Below are 19,280 nucleotides of genomic sequence, written 5' to 3' on the forward strand. Positions count from 1 at the left end.
CCGGCGCCGGCGGCCAAAACCCGAGACGCGTTTTGAGCTGCGGAGTCGCTAAATAGGACTCGAACTGAGCGTGTGACCCCACCAATGGATTGCTCCCCGAACGAGGAATCCATAGGTGGGGTCACACGTTCGGTTCGAGTCCCATTTAGCGACTCTGGAGCTCAAAAAGCGCCCGGGATTTCGACCGCCTCCACCGGTCTTCTGGCCCACTGACGCACCCTGCTGGTTGGCGGGTCGCAGCTCGCGGCTCAAGAGCAGCATGCTGTTGACGAAGCGCTCCAGGCGGCGTCCGTGAACCCACGGCCCCACCAGGCAGGGAAGACTGCTCAGGCTGTACAGCACCAGGGCCGCCTTGGTGGTGATCTCCTTGATGATGTTGCGCGGCGTGCCCTCGGAATGTAGCTGAAGCAACGAGGGAGGGCGTCAGCCATCAGCGCGCGCCCTCCGGAGCACAGTGGGCCAGAAGACCGGTGGAGGCGGCCCAAAACTCTAAACGCGTCTTGAGCACCGAAGTCGCTGAACAGGACTCGAACCGAGCGGGTGACCCCACCAAAGGATTGCTCCCCGAACGAGGAGTCCATTGGTGGGGTCACACGTTCGGTTCGAGTCCCATTTAGCGACTCTGGGGCTCAAAACGCGTCCAGAGTTTTGGCCGCCTCCACCGGTCTTCTGGCCCACTGTGCGGTGACGTGCGCGATGCGAACTCACGAAGGAGAAGTCGACGACGACGCCGAAGAGGTGGATGGTGAAGGTGGAGCACGCCACCAGGAGCACGTTGGCGGCCAACAGGGGCGGGCAGAGGCGCCAGGCGGCGTCTCGCCGGTCCTGCTGCGCGGGGCTCTTGAAGCGCAGCGGGAACACGCCCATCACCTGGCCGAAGACGACCAGGGGCGGGTACCACGCGCCGGGGAAGTCCGGCACCCCGCCGAGCTGGCCGCGCTGGCCAAGCTGGCCAAGCTCGTGGCCCTCTTGGCGCTCGCCCGCGTGCGGCCACATGCCACTGCTGCACTCAAGTCTTTCTGTCTGTCTCTGTCTGCCAGTCCGTCTGTCTGCCTGACTCGGGTCATTATCAAGCGCACGGGAGCGTGGAGTCTTGTGTGGTCTTGTGTTGACCAAAGCCGACTTTCTTTCGCGGTCGATTGGGGGGAAAGCCCGGGGTTAGGGGGGGATTAAGGGAGGGCGGGGGAAGGGGGTGTCTCGGTCAAACTAAGCAGTGTTGCGGTTTTGCCTGTCTCTGTTAATGAACGACTGGACTGCCGAGCGATTCAAAGGTGTCGTTTCGTCGCTCTGTCTCTCTCGCACTCACGAGGTTCTCCGTTGAGGGTGTGAGAGAGACAGAGCAAACCGATTTTCTGAGCCGCTCGGCTGAACGCGGCTTGAGAATTCCCTCCCCTCCCCAAAGACTCTGACAAGCAAGCCCTTGACCAATTGTAAGCGCGAAATAAGCACTGTGCTTGCGCTGTCAAAAATGCTCGCTGAACAGCTTTCCGCGTAAAATAAATGCCCTCTGGCGTACTGGCATCCGTTTTCCCACCCACACGAGCCGTCCGTTCCCCCTTCGTCACCTTCGTCCGCTTCAGGCAAGTGTTGCCAACTGTTTTTGTTTTTGTTGTTGTTTTGTGTTTCAGTGTGGTACACCTGACGATGACAGACACGACAGACATGGCTGCCGCCCGCTGCCCCCCCATTGGATCAGTGACTGGGATTTCTATCCCTTTTCCTTCTTTGACAGTGTCTGGAAAACAATAACACAAACCATCATGGATCGTTTTTGATTGTTTGAAGTTTGTGACGAAGATTACCATGTTTCTAGTGCTTGACAAACAATAAGCAGTGAAGCCAAGGAAAGTTGTTCTGACATCACCGCGTTCACCCTAGGCCTAAATGTTTAATTTTTCCATTGGGGGCCTTGGAACTTGTTGGAGGTTGGGGCATAAGATCTATGAGCAGTTTTGTACAGCAACAACAGCATCCTTAAACCTGGGTGTCACTGAAAAATGTCTAGCGGAATAAGTCAAGCCAGTCAAGCAGCTGAAACATCAGTCAGTTTCACCAGAACCCAAGTTCCTGAAGACAGTGAAGAAGATGATATCCAAATCACTTTGGCACCGTACATACAATCTTACCTGGCTTACAGTGGAAGTCGTGTTGGTTGCTGTGGCCTGTGTTTGCCTGTTCCATTTGAACGTGCAGCACATCGCTCCTGGTGGGACCCTCGATTTGATTCTGACATCCTCGAAGGACAGTACAAACGCAGCTCATTTCCTCAAATACGATTAAGGTTCAGGTGAGAATAATGTTTTGTCATGTTCTAAAGTGTGATTATCTGAATCAATGCTCTTCAATTCATCTTAATGTGTCTGGGAGTGATGTTTGCACACCTCTGCCAGCCAGATTGTATATGGTGCAACAGGTGTTTGTTTTATAGTACATTCCGACATTCCATTCTACTTGTACTTGGCGTAATTTTTCCTGTTTTGTTTTTCTTTGTCTAGATACGCACTCCTCTACATTCTGCTGGTTTCACTGTCGTGGCTTTTGTATTTCCTGGGCACCGGCATCCAAGGAATAACCTCATCAGAATGGCCTATAATCTGTGGGACCTTTGCAGCCTTAGCTGCTACTACCGCAACTGTTTTGGGCCTTACCTACACAGAGTATTACAAAAAAATTCACCTGCCTATCTCAATTATTATATCTCTTATCATTTGCTCCTTCTCATTATTTTTTGTCTGGAGTACTACTGCTTTGGACATGACCCCCGTTGGCCAGTTTTCTCTTTGTATTGAAATACTATTATTGATTTACACTGTGATTCCTCTGCCGCTGTATGTGTGTGTGGCGATTGGTGGAGCATACTCAATAGTTTTTGAGTGCCTAACGGCTCATCTTGACTCAGGCCCCTGTTTGGTAAGCACTATGACAAACGTGATTAAGAGGTTTTGTTATGATAATGAGGACACACTTACGGCATTTGCTGCCTACTTTGCATACCGGGGTTTGTCTCTCATTCATTCCTCGTTAGCTTCCCATTCCAACCTTAAAAACAAAAAAAAAAGTAAAAAAGAAATTTATACTTTTATTTATATTTTTAAATTTTTTGTTTCAGAAATTTAATGTGCCTGATGCAGCTGCTGCAGAGTTATCTCGCTACGATAGGTTTGGCCTTCCCATTCGCATTGTTCTTCAGCTCTGTGTGCATGCCATTGGCCTCCACATCCTTATTATGACTCATGTTCGTATGCGAGGCACCTTCATGAAAGTTGGCCAGTCCCTCCTTGTGCGCAAACAGCTTGAAATGGAAAAACAATTGAAAGAAAAGATGATTCAGTCGGTCAGTTGATTACGTTAATTAATCCTTTTAATGTGTCGAATCACATTTGTTTATTTCATTTTGTGCTCTGTTTAAAGGTGATGCCTCCCAAAGTGGCTGCATGGCTTTTGCAAGAAGGCTGTCTTGGAGATGATGAGGCAGCTAGTGCTGATGGTCACAAGAGAGGTTCAAGCGGAGACATAAGATCTTTATTCAGACCCTTTAATATGAATGCTATGCACAATGTTTCAATTCTGTTTGCGGACATCGTTGGTTTTACAAGAATGAGTTCCAATAAAAGTGCTGAAGAATTGGTACAAATTCTTAACGACTTGTTTGAAAGGTGATTATTGACCTAACTTTATTTATTTTTAATGATTTCTTTGTTGCTGTTTTCAATTTCTTTGATTTTAAATGAAATGTGCAGATTCGACGAACTATGTGAAATTCATGGATGCGAAAAAATATCGACCCTTGGGGATTGTTATTATTGTGTATCAGGTTGCCCAGAGCCTCGACCAGATCATGCCAAATGTTGTGTTGAGATGGGATTAGGTATGAAACCTGGATGATGTTGACTTTGCTGGGGTTCTTGCTTTAAGTTTCCTCTTTAACACTCAACGTGTTTCTCAGGCATGATAGAAGCAATACGGCAGTTTGATGCAGAAACACATGAAGGTGTCAACATGAGAGTTGGGATACACACTGGCACTGTACTCTGTGGAATAGTTGGAACGAAGCGCTTCAAGTTTGATGTCTGGTCCAATGATGTTTCTCTTGCTAATAGAATGGAATCTACTGGAAAACCTGGAAGAGTGCATATTTCAGAGAAAACAAGAAATTTCCTTGGTGACATGTACATCCTAGAGGAGGGAGAAAGCATACACGGTATGACCGCTCACATTATTTGGTGCCTGTCAGAGTTCTCTAAGAAAGAATGCACACTAATTTCACTCATTTGTTTTTCAGACATGAAATCGTTCTTCATTTTGGGGCGCAGAGGAGATAAGATCCTTCAAGTTGCGGAAGGAAAAACCAAGTCGCACACCACTTCCAATTCCTCCACCCCCACCAAAGTTGTCTCATTGCCTTCCCCTCGAGCTCCACAGTCATTGCCGGTTACTCCTGTCCAGGCTGCGTCTTCCAAACAACCGTCCCCGCCACCTATACCCACTGTTGAATCTGTTCACAACTACTATCAACGAAGAGATCGAGTTTATTCTTGCCATGTCACAAGACCATCAAGGCCCTCGACTTATCTTGCCCTTGCTCCTTTGGAGGCCAAAGCTAGTTCTTTACCAAGTATTCTTGATTCTGGTTGGTTTCTAGGCTGTTAATAAACCATGTTTTAACTGTTTTCTCAAAGTAAATTTAACTTTTGGATTTCTTCAGATGTAGACGGCGACGCTGAGAGTATGGAAGCTGGAAAGGCCTCTGCCCGACTTCCCAATCATCGGACCAAGAAATTTGTTAAGAAGTCTCCCATTCGGACTCCTCCAAAAATTAGTCTTGACCCACAACATTCTCTGAAGGTAACTCATAATTTTGTATGATTTTTCAGAATGACTTTAATTTAAATTTTCAGCTTTGCATTGTGATTTTGTTTAGACCCAAGACTCACTAAAAACTGGAGAGGCTTCTTCTCTTATTGGTGGTGTTCATCTGGATGTGGCAAATGAAGATCAGCTAACAAGGTGTTACTCTGTTAATTCACGGAAGGATTCTGGAATAAGAAGTAACAGTCGTCGCAGTAGCATTCAACAACAAGTGAGAGCTTAAAATGGATTCATGCCTAATTTGTACAGTTGCAATTTCCATAATTTCAAAATTTTTCCTATGTTTTAATTTATTACAGTTGTTTGTCATGAATGGTATTACTCAAGGAGACCTTCTGACTCATAGAGTAAGTGGGTACTACACGTCTAGTCAATCAACTCTTGACAATGGTAAGCTGGTTTGTTTTAGTCATTTATGTTCTTTAGATCAATATTTCTGTTTGAAATTTACCCTGATTCTCTTTTTTGATAGAATCCTTGAATGGAGACCTTGACCACATGCCATCTGCAGATCATATGGGGCACTGTTTCCATCAACTTCGCAAACAGTCTGATCTTCAACTCATCCGATGTGTACAAGATAATGTCAAGTCAAACCGCAGCTATTTTGTAAAGCCTCCTCTTTCTAGTATTACTCTTTTCTTCCGACAAAATGAGATGGAGCGTGAATACAGAGATACTGCTCATCGCATATCAGACAGACATGGTGACTCACCACCAACACTAGCTACCTCACGATTTAACACCTACTTTGATATCTTCATCTCAGCATTGGTATGTTAATGCTTCAAAAAACCATTGATATTTTTCTTGTTCATGTCATCATCAATATACTGTGGTCTTTTAACTTTTATTTCTCTCCTCTTGATCATCATCTAGGTGTATTCAGCAATTGCTATGTCATTGTTCTTCCTTTATGCTGCTTCTCCAATGTGGATTGCAGTGTTTGTCACAGCCACTGTCATTCAAGTATTTGCTGTATGTTTGTGTGCCCTGTTGTTGTGGACACCTCTTGGCACTCTCTCTGATGAGAGCCCCGCCAGTCAGTGCACTGAGGAAGCTTCCACTGGTTCCCACTTGCTGGTCATATGCAAGTCACTCGTGGAAAAATTCTCTGGATGGTACCCTTGGCATGTTTGTGGAGCGATACTGGTGAGATTTCATGCAATGTAGTTCTACTACTAAAACTTTCTTCTTTAAAAATTTAATTCCTTTTTTTTAAAATAAAATGTCAATGTTTCATTTTTTAAATTGATTTTTAGGTAAGCTTGCCAGCAACATCAGTACTTGCTAATTTTTCATGTCCGTCATTAGCTCTGGGAAATGAAACACTAGGAAATGCAGAAACAGCCCAAGCTTCTGCCATTTTGGAACTTAGTCACGATTATTATTTTAGTTATGTCCTATTTTTGAGTATTGTTCATTTTTGTAACTTTACTCAATTGAATTGCTGGATGAAGAGCTTTTTGGCTACTCTGACGGGAGTCATTTTCATTTCTCTTGTTGCTAGTCAGGTGAGCTAATCTGTTTTATCAAAATAACTTGTAACCGTACTTCATGATGAAAAAAATATCACAACAAACGCTTGTTTGAAAACCATTTATTTGTGTAATTTTTTTTTGTACTATGTACTAATGTTTTGAATTTTTCATTCAGGTCTGCAGCAGTGTACCTGTGATTGATCCCACAGTGCCTCAACAGCCACGTGCCATTTCTTTTTCTGCCAGTCTGGACGCCAACCAACTATCTGGGAGTGTTGCGATACCATTTATCACAGCCAAAGCCAGGATTTCGCTGAATGAAAGGGCTGCTCGTAGTGTTCATGGCCTTGATGTTGAAAACAGTCTCAAGAGAGAGGCCAGAGCAATTGTCATTGAATGTCCTCCAAACAATCTGCCAAAAGCCAATTTTCATGAAGCTGAAATTTACCTTGATGTCATTCTTTTACTTTTGCTTGTGTGGTTCCTCAATCGTGAGTTTGAGATTTCATACAGACTTAGTTTCCATGGCAATGCAGTCGCTGTTAGAGACAAGGCCAAAGTTCAAAGCATGAAAGTGAGTAGTATTCCTGACTTTTATAATTTTTTGTGGAAGCTGTTGTATCCTCTGGATCCATGTAGAATAACTACTTGTCATTTTTATAGGATCAAGCAGATTGGCTGCTTCATAACATTATTCCTCGACATGTTGCTGACCAGTTGAAAAATACTGCAAAATATTCTGAAAACCATCACTTGGTGGGAATTATATTTGCTTCCATTGTTAATTTTAATGAAATGTATGACGAAACCTACTTAGGCGGAAAGGAATATTTGCGGGTCTTGAATGAATTGATTGCTGATTTTGATGAGCTGCTTAGCAGGTATCATTAAACCTTTATCACATTGATTACTTAATTGGTCGTCTTGTGTTATCACTTTTACCTTATCATTTGGTTTTAATGCCTGTTCTTTTTGTGTCAGACCTGAATTCTGTAATGTTACCAAAATCAAGACTATTGGAAGCACTTATATGGCTGCATCTGGACTTAATCCACATTTTCGTAGCCAAAATAAATTCGAACATCAACATCTTTTCCAATTGGTTGATTTTGCTGTCGCTCTTCAAGGTGTAATTGACTCCTTCAATCGGGACCTACTTGAATTCAATCTCATTCTCCGGGTGGGCTACAATCATGGTGATATAACTGCTGGCGTAAGTATAAATTGTATTTTTCAAAAAATAAATTGTCAGCATTGCTGCTGGCTTGATCAAATAAACATATGTTGCTTTACTTCAGGTGATTGGCACAAGAAAACTATATTATGACATTTGGGGAGACGCCGTTAATATTGCAAGCAGAATGGACTCAACGGGTGTGCCTGGACGTATTCAGGTGGGCGAAGACTGTTTGGAGATTTTAAACAAGCAGTATGAGTTTGAACAACGTGGTGTTGTCTATGTCAAAGGCAAAGACAACATGAATGTTTATCTGCTTAAAAGTGCCAGGGGCAATGATGTGGAGATTTCTGAGAGTTGACAGCCCTTTGATGAACATAAACTTGCTGTTTTTTTTTGCCTACAAAACGATATTTTTAGATACATTTCATGAGAAACACAAAGTTGCCAGCTGTGATGTTATGTGATGTATTCTACAACCTTGTGTTTCTTTCAAAATGTTTTAAAAGCTTTATTTGTTTGGTTCATCTGGTCTGTATGTACTACAGGCATAAACCTATCTAAAAATGAAACAAAAAAAAACTAGATAAAAAACTAACTGGAGAAAGCAACAAGGAAAAGAAAGACTCAAATTTTCTGAAAGTAATTAACTTTATTTGACGGTGTTTGTAATTAGCAGAGACATTTATTTGACCTTGTATCAAAGTGTACTTCCCAAGGTTGGTGCTTTTTATACTCATATTTTTGCCTAAAGATACAAATCTGTTTCGATGTTTTTAAGCATCATGTATTTTTACTATTTTTACCAATTCTATTGTAACTATATCAAAAGAAATATTTTTACTAAGGTATATGATGCTATTCACCATATGACCAATTTTATTTGTGGAACTTGAATGTTCTGCAAGCTGTTTGAAACAATTTATGTGCCTCTGCAGGTGTATTTTGCTGAGGTAACTTCTATAGTTTATGAAATATGTATCCCTACTGAATGTTTTAGAGTATTAATGGTGCTGTGAGTGTGTGTGTAGATTGGCCATGTCTACAGCAAGGCGCCTGCTATCCTTACTAGTTCTTCTGTTTAATGAATTTGAAGGAAGATGCATCTTGTAGCATCACAGACATTGGAGCTTCCATATAAATTGTCAATTTTTTTTTCCAAAGTAGTAGCATTATTTAATATTACGTATGTTGTTCACTCATGCTTGTTTCCGTGCAGCTTTGCGGCTTTCTGTTTTGTCAATCGTTCCAGGCTTTTGCTTCAATTTCAACTTTTAAAGTTACTAGTTTTCTTTTAGTTTGGAAATATCATTATTATCAGCTCATCGTGGAGCTAATAAATTGTTCCTAATGTCATTTACTTTTGGCTATACGGTTACCTGTCTTTGTTTTATGTTTAAGGCTCTGGTATGGATCCTTTGTAAACTTTTGTTTCTTTCAGTGCACTGTTAAAACGATGGTGTCTTCCATGAAATTTCCTTCCTCCCTATATAGTTCAAAGTAGAAGGAAATATTAAGAAAATGACTTTTGTACAGTGTACCTGTAGGCTCTTGATTTGACCTCTAATAAGCGATTTAGGTTCTTGACTTCTGTTTCTGTTGTCAGTTGTCTTAAGTAATATCTAGCAAATGATTTCGTTGCACATGAATGTGGACAGAAATCTTGTGTTCATGATAACTTATTGAATTTGCAGCAGTTAATGTGTTTGTTACCATGTTATGGGTTGCGGCTGGCAAGGGCGAGGTAATTCATAGTCTAGAATGGGTTTCGACTCTCAGGAGGGCATATAATGCCATAACTATATCAGAGCGAAGTCTTTACTTTAAGGAAAAGTATTTATAAAAATCAGTCATTTTATTTTTCCTGTGGGCCATTTGTTATCAAACCCACCTTAGTTGTGGTTTTGTTTGTGTTTTGTTTGTTTGTTTTTAAACTTTTGTTGTTGTGCTGTGCTTTGGTCTATTAAGGGTAGGGATTTAATTATGAGCAGTGAACAATGTGGAGTTAGTACAGAGAATTTGTCTCTTCTGCCTATTTTGTGTTTGTCCTTTTTGTTGTTTGGTGCTGTATTATTTCTTTTTTTTTCAAATTTGTGTTTCTTTGATGTTTTTTAGAAACAAATTTGCTAAGCTTGTCTTCATTGTTGCCCTGTCTTTTCTTTTTTTTCGTTTGAGTGAGAGTACGTATGTTTGCATGTGTGTGTGAGTGTGTGTGTGTCAGGCACCAATTAGCCATTTGTTATTTTATTTTGGAAAAGAAAACAACAAGATCTCAATTTTCTTTAAATCCATGAGCAGTTGCAACTCGAAACAAAATGTTACTGCCCTTAAGTCCTATTCTGTGAGAGAAATTCTTGTCACAACTCATGGGACTTTGTTTGACTGCATCCTGTTGTAAATCTTGGTAGTGTCTTGAAATGTTGTCATTTAAATTTGCTTGTGCCTGCAATGTATGGCAGAACGATTTTTTACCTGACAGCAGAAACAAATCAACCATTTGTACATTTGAACAGAATTATCCATTCCAGAAGAACAATCACTTGTGTCAGAGCATCTCATTTACTCATCCTTCTGTCTGAATTTGAACAAATTTACAGTATAAGTATTTATTAGTGGAAGAATGGAAGAATCAGTATTTTGGTTGTTAAGGTATCTTGTATATCTTGGTACTCTTTCTTTTCAATGTTGTTATGCATCATGTTTTGTTTGAACACTTGCATTTTTCCATTTTAAATGTTGTGACAAGCTGAAATAATGTAGTTATTGGTTGGAACCTGAATTGTTTGCATACATTTCAGAATGGTGGAAATGTTGTTCTGTACATGCACTTTCTTTAAATTTATGTGGCTTATTTGTTTTCCCAGTCACTTTTATTTCCTTTCTACTGAAAACTTAGTGATTTTATGAACATTCTTTTCTCCTTTTCAAGTCATTTGTCAGTAAGTTACCTAATTTTGTTGCATTCAGTGCGGTGACGTTCCTTTCTAGTAATGAGGCATTCCGGTTACTGTATTTATTAATAGTTAAATATTTCCTTGATTGTGATTGCAACATCAGTTGCTACAACTTTTATTTTATTTTGTGTAACTCCCATTACAATATGTAGGTGAATCTTTTTGTATCTATTACTTTGTATAGTTATTGTGTTCCTATAACGGAGAGCCATCAGACTATATTCCCCGTTTTGTTTCTTTCTTTTTTTTTATGTCTCATTTGGAACAAGTGTTTCAGTATATTTCAACACAAGTTATCCATGCACTTTCCTGATATCGGCTTTAATGCAGTTTTAAATTATAATCTGTCAATTGGATTTTATCGCTGAATATTTTACATTCTTAATTATTGAATTCTATATTTGAGTGCATGAGCAGTATAATGCTTTTTAGTGTGTAGTTGTGTTTTTATTACTATTTTAGTTCTTTCCTTTCAAAATCTGTAACTTTATTCGTATATCTCATGATTCCTATATTGGAGTACTGATAATGCTAATGTTGATATTTGAAATCTGATGATTTGTAATGTGACGGATGAGTTACACTGAAAGAGGATGGTATATTTATGTTGAGGCCCCAATATATTTTATATACCTTCATTATATTATTACAATTTACAGTGCTGTGTCGATTACTGTTATGGAAAACAAAACATAACGTTGGAAATAGGTCCTATAAAGGTTACTTGTACGTTAACTGCTTCCTGTTTAAATGATTAAAATAACTAACTTGCTTGCTTGCATGCTTGTGCAGAAAACATAAGAATTTTTTTTTCAAGGATCGTTAACAAGAGTAGGTATGTGGATTTTTATCTGTATGATTGAACTGTACAAATTCAATGAACTACTTTAAGCTAGAAAAAAGGTATTTCTCAAACTGACTACCAGGTCTCATCAGGAGTTATTTAAGACAAAATTTCACTCGCATGTGATGGAAACTTTTCAATGAATCTAATAAACGTCGTACTGTGCTGCGTAACAATTTTTCATGTTTTTTATTGGCCAAGCCATTAGATTAAGACTAAACACAAACCAACTACCCCAAATACTACCCTAAATACTACCCTGGAAACCATCAGATGGTACTGAGGTGCCAAAAATTGCAGGACAACTGGAACCAGAGCATGCTGACAGCAAACCGTCGAGAGAATGTTGGGCAGAGCACCTCACAGTACCACTCCGAGGGACACTCTGAAAATCAAACTCGCATTTGCCCCTCTGTGAAGAAGCAATCTGAGTTTTTCTCATCGGGGCTCAAGCTCAAAAGGTTTCCCGTCTATCGCCAGGGAGAGAAAGTTTAGAGCCAAAATGAACCTCCAGTGTCTAAATTCGCCGGAGACTAGGGTTGGAATCTCAAGTATAACAACTTATTCCTCAGCCAGATTGTTGATATATCTTAAACCTAGAACCATTGCGGAACCGCTGGCGGGTACACGGTACCATCACCCTAAGATTGATCGCACCGCCTCGTAGTGGCTCGGGTGGCTGAGATGGTTGGGGTGTCGGCTGGCGGCAGGAAGACCAGGGTTCGACCCCCAGGTGAGTAAATCTTTTCCCCAGTCTACTTCCCGAACCCGGTACCATCACTCCAAGATAGGACATGTCCGGCAGGTGTGTTGTCGTAGCTCAGGTGGCAGAGCGATGGGCCGTGGAGGCCATGCGACAGTTCCCGTTGGACCTGGTTCGCCACCAGCCAGGTCAGGTTACCAACCCTTTATGATTGCCCCTACTCCGCTCTCCTTCGGGGAGGGGGGGTAGGGGGGGTGGGGGCCGACGGCGGGAACTCTTTTGCATCTTAGAGGAGAATACGCGCCCTCACATCGCATAGAGCCGCGCCGCCACCCATTAGAGACGCGCGACGGGGGCGAAGGAAGGTACCCTTCTGCACCACTTGAGGTGCTCCCAGTCGTGCTCACTCGGGGCGGCTACTTCCTCTGCGCTCTCAGCCACCAAGCCATTAGTAGTGTATTCGCCGTTGTTGTTACTGGTGTTACCGGGTTCAAGGTTCAACTGAGAAAAATTCCACCTGGGATTTGAGACGTCTCTCCTCTTCATATATGTCCTCAAGGGTGTTGGTTCCATATTCACTCGCTTGTTGGACCTGAAAGAACGATCAAGATAGGTCGAAGGAAACGCCTGCAACGGCAAGGGCAGGCAAGCCCGCAACACATCGGTGCACCGTTTGGCCTACCCATTACCATTACGGGCTAGACCACAACTGATCGTATGCCATTTCCGGCCCGACACAAGCCCGCCTGCACGACAAAACGAGACATGGCCGTCCTTACTAAGGTGGCACTCTATCCCGGCGGGAAAGAGCCTCAAGCGACTACAAGCCTCCACTCGCAGTATGACCAGTCAGTCAGAAGGGAGGTGTACATCCCCCCGAGGGGGTTATGCAGATCTCCACCCCAAACAGCCGCGCACAGTGGGCAAGAAGACCGGCGGAGGCGGCCAAAACACCACACGCGTTTTGAGCTCTAAAGGCGCTGATCAGGACTCGGCAGGACTCGAACGTGTGACCCCACCAATGGATTCCCCGTTCGGAGAGCAATCCTTTGATGGGGCCACACGTTCGGTTCGGGTCCTGTCTAGCGACTCTGGGCCCCAAACGCGCCTAGAATTTTGGCTGCCTCTACCGGTCTTCTGGCCCACTGTCCGGCCCAGCACATCCATAACAGGATCCCTCGCAAGGAAACGCCTGCAATGGAAAGGGTAGGCAAGCCCGCAACACGTCGGTGCCCCGTTTTGCCTACCCAACATTACCATTACCATTAAGGGCTGGTCCACAACTGATCTAACCATTGCACTTGAGATGGATTCATTGGGGGAAAAAAAAGGAACAAACTAGAACCAGACCCGTGTCCGTAAGCAAAGAAATGTCATAAACAACCATTCAATGATGTCGAGGAATTTTCACAGCGCGCGTTCAAAGTTCAAAACGCTGCAATTTAACCGCGAAGCTAGAGGTTCTTTTACTTCACGAAAAGTTCTTGGCTATTTCAATTGGCATTCATTTTTAATGCCCTTGTTGGTAAAAACATAAATTCAGCCCAAAACCGATGTTGCTTTCACGCCTTGTGGAAGTGCACAGGGTCCTTCCACAGGGCGCCTATTTTGCACGGTGGCATTAAAATGCGTTACACCCCGAAAGGGCATAATTTTTATAGCCTTGCCTTCTCAATGCTTCTAGCACTGAAATTCAAAGGGTGAGACATCTGACCGATTTTCGGTGATACAAAAAGTATGACCGAAAAAGGGTCATACTTAAATGTATGACCAAAAAAAGGTCAGACATTCATTAGCGAGACTGGCTATTGTTTAGCTTGGGGATTAATCAGCCTTTACCTGTGATACACTCTAAAGTATGACCATTTTTCGGTCTCGGTCATACATCGAAGTATGACCCTTTTTCAGTTTTACATTTCAGTATGACCCTTTTTCGGTCGTGCGTTTCAGTAAGACCGTTATAGGGGTCAAAAGTCTGACCTATCTATTTTCGGTGAGGCTACTCACCGCAAAGTACTCCTTTGCCCTGACATCCGCACGGAGCACTTTTTCCACCAGCAGCTCATCTGCATCGTAGAAGAATGTGGTGCCGCCGATCGTCACGTAGGTGTCACGGCCCACCACCTCCCTGTCGACCCGCACGGCCCCCGCGGCCAGCAGGGCGGCCCCTCGGGCCACCGCTTCGTCGGGGCTCAGCGCCTTGTGCAGCTTGCCCGGCAGCAGCTTGTCGATCTCGGCGCGGAGGTGGGGGATGCGGGACGACCCGCCAACCAGCACCACGTGGTCCACACAGCTTCCTTCCGGGAGAGAGCCCTGCACAGTGGGCCAGAAGACCGGTGGAGGCGGTCAAAATCTCGGACGCTTTTGGAGCTCCAAAGTCGCTAAATGGGGCTCGAACCGAACGTGTCACCCCAACAATGATGGATTGCTCTCCGAACGAGGAATCCTCTGGTGGGGTCACACCTTCGGTTCGAGTCCTGCTTAGCGACTCAGGAGGTCAAACGCGCCTAGAGATTTGGCCGCCTCCACCGGTCTTCTGGCCCACTGTGGCCTGCAAAGCCACAACAGTGAAGAAACGCAAGCCAGTCATAATGCGAAGCTATTTCTTAGTACCGTGCGATACAAAACAAACATAATGCTGAAAAATTTGTTGGTTCCGTTGAGGTTACTGATCACAGGATGGCTCAAGGACTAGATTCTGTATCAGCTCAGTAAGGGCGTACTTTTCTTACCGTGTACTTCTCACAACTTGCCCCTGCAGGGTGGAAAAAATTGGGGTTGGGGGTGTAGCCCCAATGGGTCCAGAGGATCCACGCTTATCAAGGAAGTTTTAAACCCCTTGACAACTCAAGACTACGTTCGTCGTAGTACACCAAGAAGGGTAGCGTGAATTACCATTGCGTTTTTCAGGGTGCGCGAAATCTCGTGCAGGATGAAATCGAACAAGTCACTGCATTCCGCCTCGAACAAACTTCTTGGTATGGTGTGCTTCAGCTCCTTGTCGATGGCGGGGAGGAACGTCGATATCTCTACGTGAGGAATCCTCGAAAGCTTTTGCTTGGCCTTCTCCCAAGTGGAGCGAAGGATCTCCATGGACCGGTGGTCCTCCACCTCTTTCCCGTGTTCCTCCCTGATGACCTGACAAAATACATGGGCGGGATGGGTCATGCGCCAATATCCAAAAAAAACAACACACAATCAAAAAAAATTTCTGAAAACATTATGCGTTTTGTGACCGTTTTACAAAAGCCTCGCATTTAAAATGATGTGAGACGCACGACAGCGTCCTAAATTGCAACGTGTTTTTTTAGTGCAAGGCATTTGTGAAAAATTGAGCATGTTTGCGAACCACAAAAATTCATGCGCAACAAAGCACACTTTCGTGTTCAGTTAAGCACAGATTCGTGCATTTTGAAACACTTCCACAATTTTGTGCAGCGCTTGTTCCCCAAAAACATACGTACATAGCGTGCCACATGTCACACAGTGCACTGTAAGAAAAAAAATTGGAATATTTGAAGGTATCTCAGAAAAAAAAACATTGCTGCAAAAACCATAGTGAATAAACAAAAATTCTTCGCAAATTCACGAAGAATTTTTCGTACACTTACGAAGGACATTCGTGAATTTACGATAAGAGTTTGTGAACCGTCGTGGATTACCAGCGCCGTAACTTAACAAAGGTTCTTCGGGAACATGCCTTTTTTACCAGAGCACCTTTGTAAAATTCTGGGTATTCGTTTTTACAGTGGCTACGTAGTGTACATACAGTCCACAGGTAGTTGATCATCCTGATGTCGAATTCGTCGCCGCCTGGGAGCCGCTTGCCGCAAGTCCTCACGACTTGCACCCCGCCGCCGTCCACCATGACCACCGACACGCTGCCGCCCCCGCCGCCGACGTCCACGACGACCACGAGCTTGGGGCCCTCCCGGTCGTGCGCGAAGGCCAAGGCAGCAGCCGTCGTCTCGTTGACGAGCCGCACCTCCGGCAGCCCCGCCAGCCTCGCTGTGACGAGAGAGCCCGAAAAAAAAACATTTCAATCTGTCTGCGGCAGTGGAAGGCCCTTTTTCAAGGGGGTGGGAGAGGAGCGTCTCCTGAATCACAGTGGGCCAGAGATCGGTGGAGGCGGTCAAAACTCTAGACGCGTTTTGAGCTCCTGAGTCGCTAAATGGGACTCGAATCAAACGTGTGACCCCCCAATGGGTTGCTCTCGGAACGAGGAATTCATTGGTGGGGTCACACGTTCGGTTCGAGTCCCATTTAGCGACTCTGGAGCAAAAAACGCGTCAAGAGTTTTGGCCGCCGGCACCGGCCTTCGGGCCCACTGTGAGACTTCACTCGGCGACGACTGAAAGGGTCCCTTTCCACGAGAGATGGACACTAAATATGTACCTGCATCAATGATCCCTTGTCGCTGTGCGATGTTGAAGTACGACGGCACGGCGATCACAGCCTTGCGGATGTCGCGGCGGTTCAGGTGGGCTTCTGCGAACTTCCTGACGTCCAGCAGCAGCGTGCCCGCGATCTGTGACAGACACCACCGATAAAAGTGACTGTCAAGTACACACTGACAAGTGCATACACTGCGAATCTAAGGACCAGAAGACCGGCGCCGGCGGCCAACTAAAGTCTTAAAGCGTTTCGAGCTCCAGAGTCGCTAAACAGGACTCGAACCGAGCGTGTGACCCCACCAATAGACTGCTCGCCGAACGAGGAATCCATTGGTGGGGTCACACGTTCGGTTCGAGTCCCGTTTAGCGACTCTGGAGTTCGAAACGCGTCTAGAGTTTGGGCCGCCTCCAGCGGTCTTCTGGACCACGGTGCGTCAGCTCCTGCTTTACCTCTTCGGGCTCAGGATCAGCGCTGGACGCCAAACGGTTTGACATAGAACAACGAAATTTGGTGACAGCCTTCCTGAGATGTCTGGCTATGGTGGTACCTCAATCACTTTCAAAAACCATTTTAAGTTGTATTGTTACACACCAAAAAATCTGTTCAATTTTTTTGGTCAAAATTGTTCAATTTTGAACGTTAAAAAAATAATTAAAATTTACCAATGCAAAATATTTTGCTACCCACCATAGCGGCATGTCGTAGGAGCTTCCACGCTAAATCTCCCCGCTGTAGCTCAAAAACTGCGGCCTAGAGGCCTGCAACCGTTTGCAATTTCATGTTCCGAGAAAAACGCGATCAAAGTTGGGGAAACTGGGCTTTTCCCCTATGCATGTTTTCGGCCCACAACCTCCTAAAACTGCAATTTTTTGAATTTTGGAATGCGGTTTTCACCATTCGACGCAGAATAGAATGGTCAATAATATAAACTAATAAAAAAAAGTTGCAATTTTTGACCATTTTTGAGTGATGTCCCCCCTTAATGGGACTCGAACCGAGCGTGTGACCCCATCAATGGATTGCTCTCCGAAGGAGGAATCCAGTGGTGGGGTCACACGTTCGGTTCGAGTCCTGTTTAGCTACTTGGAGCTCAACACGCGTCTGGAGTTTAGAGCGCCTCCACCGGTCTTCTCGCCCACTGTGCTACGTACCTGGCGAGGATCATAGTGACGAGGACGGCGTCGGACGCCCGGAAGTGGATGCAGAGTTTGGTGACGGCGCAGGCGGTGGTGGCGGCGGGGACGGCCCACACGGTCCACACGTCCTCGCCCCAGGCCTCGTCGTAGTCGTACAGCGTGAGGCTGCCCAGGCACGGCGCCAGGCGGAGCACGGCGGCGACCAACCGGGTGTTCTTTGTCTTAGGTGGAATGCTGAAAACAATTTTTAAAAAAAGACTGTCACGGCGCTCTCTCTTACACCGCACCTCTAGGTTTAGATTGGACTGCAAGCACGAATCCAGGACTGTTGCTCTAAATTCCTTTGTGTGAATTGTTGGTTCGGAGGCTCACACAACTTTGCGCACCCCAACCCCAAAGAGAACAGGTAGTAAAAGTCAAATGAATCGGATGGTGTCTATGCGACATCGAAATGGACAAAAGTATTGACAAAAATCCACTCAGAAAACCTTACAAACTATTTTGGGCCTTACAAAGAAAAGTAGTTTGTATAACAAAGTATTTTGAGCATACGTAAGCTTACAAAGAAAATACTTCGTAATTTACGAACTATTTCTTCGTATAACAAAGTATTTTAGTTTGTTATATGTATGCTCAAAATACTTCGTAAGGTTTTAAGAGTGTCGCTCAATTTTTTGGTGCTTGTTTTTGACTTTTTTTGTTCTTCCTGGAAAGCGTCAGGGAAATTTCCCACAAATTTCCCACAGGATAAATATCAAATCCGAAAAATTGAGTGAGGCCACGGATCAAACTGTTGATTTTGTGGAGTTCTGAAAGTGCGGCGTCGCACAGTGGATTTGCCAGAAGACCGGTGGAGGCGGCCAAAACTCTAGGCGCGTTTTGAGCTCCAGGGTCGCGCTAAACAGGACTTGTACCGAACGTGTGACCCCACCGCTGGATTACTCTCAGAAAGAGCAATCCATTGGTGGGGTCACACGCTCGATTTGAGTCCATGTAGCGGCTCTGGACCCCAAAACGCGTCTAGAGTTTTGGCCGCCTCCACCGGTCTTCTGGCCCACTGTGCGGTGATGGAGCTTACGGCTCTGTGTCTCTCAAGCTCTGGTCGCGCCACAGCAGCGGGGTGCAGCGCCGCGTCCCGCCACCTGCGGCAGACGACCCGGCACTTGAGCAGCTCCCTGGGACGCAAGTAGCTGAAGACTTCCAGCAGCTCGTCGTCGGGCAGCATGGAGAGCCGCATCTGCGAGAGACGATTGTTGTCAAGGACTTCGCGGAAAACTGATTTAAGTGTGCATGGATCCACCCACAGTGTTAAACCCAGAGTGGAGATCCTCCTGGTGTCGAGTATTATACTCCATACTTAGATGCTCCACACCCCACAGAACCCCTACATCTCAGCGGTGCAAACGAGGAGAACGGCACACTTTTAGTGTAGGGGCTGCTATATGAAGACTGCAAATTCCACACCTCCGAAAGTGTGGAGAAGTCCACATTTTGTTCCAGAGTGTACGGTACAGGAGAGGTTGAGAGGGCAGTTGCCTCTTTTCACCCCTAGACAGCCACCTGAAAGCTAGGCAAAAAGCCAGTCGTTGCTCTAAGTAGGTGCTCTCTTTCCCAACAGGCCGCCTTTGGATCCACCACGAGCCTGTTTGCATTTCGAAACCTCTTGTCTAGGGGTAAGGCCAAGGGGGGATCAGCTTCCCGCTTCCCACATTCATTGTACA

General features: G+C 44.8%; 2 protein-coding genes across 2 annotated transcripts; one reads left to right on the forward strand and one right to left on the reverse strand.

Moving 5' to 3' along the window:
• The first annotated feature begins 1,645 nt into the window (after window positions 1-1,645).
• On the forward strand, window positions 1,646-11,503 carry LOC117647999 (adenylate cyclase type 9). The gene is made up of 17 exons (XM_034390067.1): window positions 1,646-2,287; window positions 2,496-2,910; window positions 3,110-3,334; window positions 3,412-3,656; window positions 3,741-3,868; window positions 3,947-4,201; window positions 4,283-4,630; window positions 4,706-4,845; window positions 4,922-5,080; window positions 5,169-5,259; window positions 5,342-5,643; window positions 5,749-6,021; window positions 6,132-6,383; window positions 6,526-6,924; window positions 7,014-7,231; window positions 7,332-7,563; window positions 7,649-11,503. The coding sequence occupies exons 1-17, from the start codon at window positions 1,998-2,000 to the stop codon at window positions 7,886-7,888; spliced, it is 4,212 nt and encodes a 1,403-aa protein (XP_034245958.1). The 5' UTR covers window positions 1,646-1,997; the 3' UTR covers window positions 7,889-11,503.
• Window positions 11,504-12,518: 1,015 nt separating this feature from the next.
• Window positions 12,519-17,588, reverse strand: LOC117648478 (chaperone protein DnaK-like). Its single transcript, XM_034390984.1, has 7 exons — window positions 17,575-17,588; window positions 16,873-16,894; window positions 16,424-16,556; window positions 15,798-16,036; window positions 14,924-15,166; window positions 14,036-14,341; window positions 12,519-12,620 (listed from the first exon to the last, which is right to left on the reverse strand). Exons 1-7 carry the CDS (start codon window positions 17,586-17,588, stop codon window positions 12,519-12,521), a joined length of 1,059 nt encoding a protein of 352 aa, XP_034246875.1.
• Between the last annotated feature and the right edge of the window lie 1,692 nt (window positions 17,589-19,280).

The sequence above is a fragment of the Thrips palmi genome, unplaced genomic scaffold, assembly GCF_012932325.1.
Source record: "Thrips palmi isolate BJ-2018 unplaced genomic scaffold, TpBJ-2018v1 HiC_scaffold_3, whole genome shotgun sequence".
Lineage (NCBI taxonomy): Eukaryota > Metazoa > Arthropoda > Insecta > Thysanoptera > Thripidae > Thrips > Thrips palmi.

What these genes read in the sequence shown, in the direction of transcription:
- LOC117647999 (XM_034390067.1), top strand. Translation starts at nt 1,998, where the DNA reads ATGTCTAGCGGAATAAGTCAAGCCAGTCAAGCAGCTGAAACATCAGTC. An exon ending in CCAAAGTTCAAAGCATGAAA is followed by an intron (nt 6,925 to 7,013) that starts GTGAGTAGTATT and finishes TCATTTTTATAG; the next exon opens with GATCAAGCAGATTGGCTGCT. An exon ending in ATGGTGATATAACTGCTGGC is followed by an intron (nt 7,564 to 7,648) that starts GTAAGTATAAAT and finishes GCTTTACTTCAG; the next exon opens with GTGATTGGCACAAGAAAACT.
- LOC117648478 (XM_034390984.1), bottom strand. An exon ending in CTGATCCTGAGCCCGAAGAG is followed by an intron (nt 16,557 to 16,872) that starts GTAAAGCAGGAG and finishes TGTCTGTCACAG; the next exon opens with ATCGCGGGCACGCTGCTGCT. An exon ending in GCACCCTGAAAAACGCAATG is followed by an intron (nt 14,342 to 14,923) that starts GTAATTCACGCT and finishes CCCACTGTGCAG; the next exon opens with GGCTCTCTCCCGGAAGGAAG.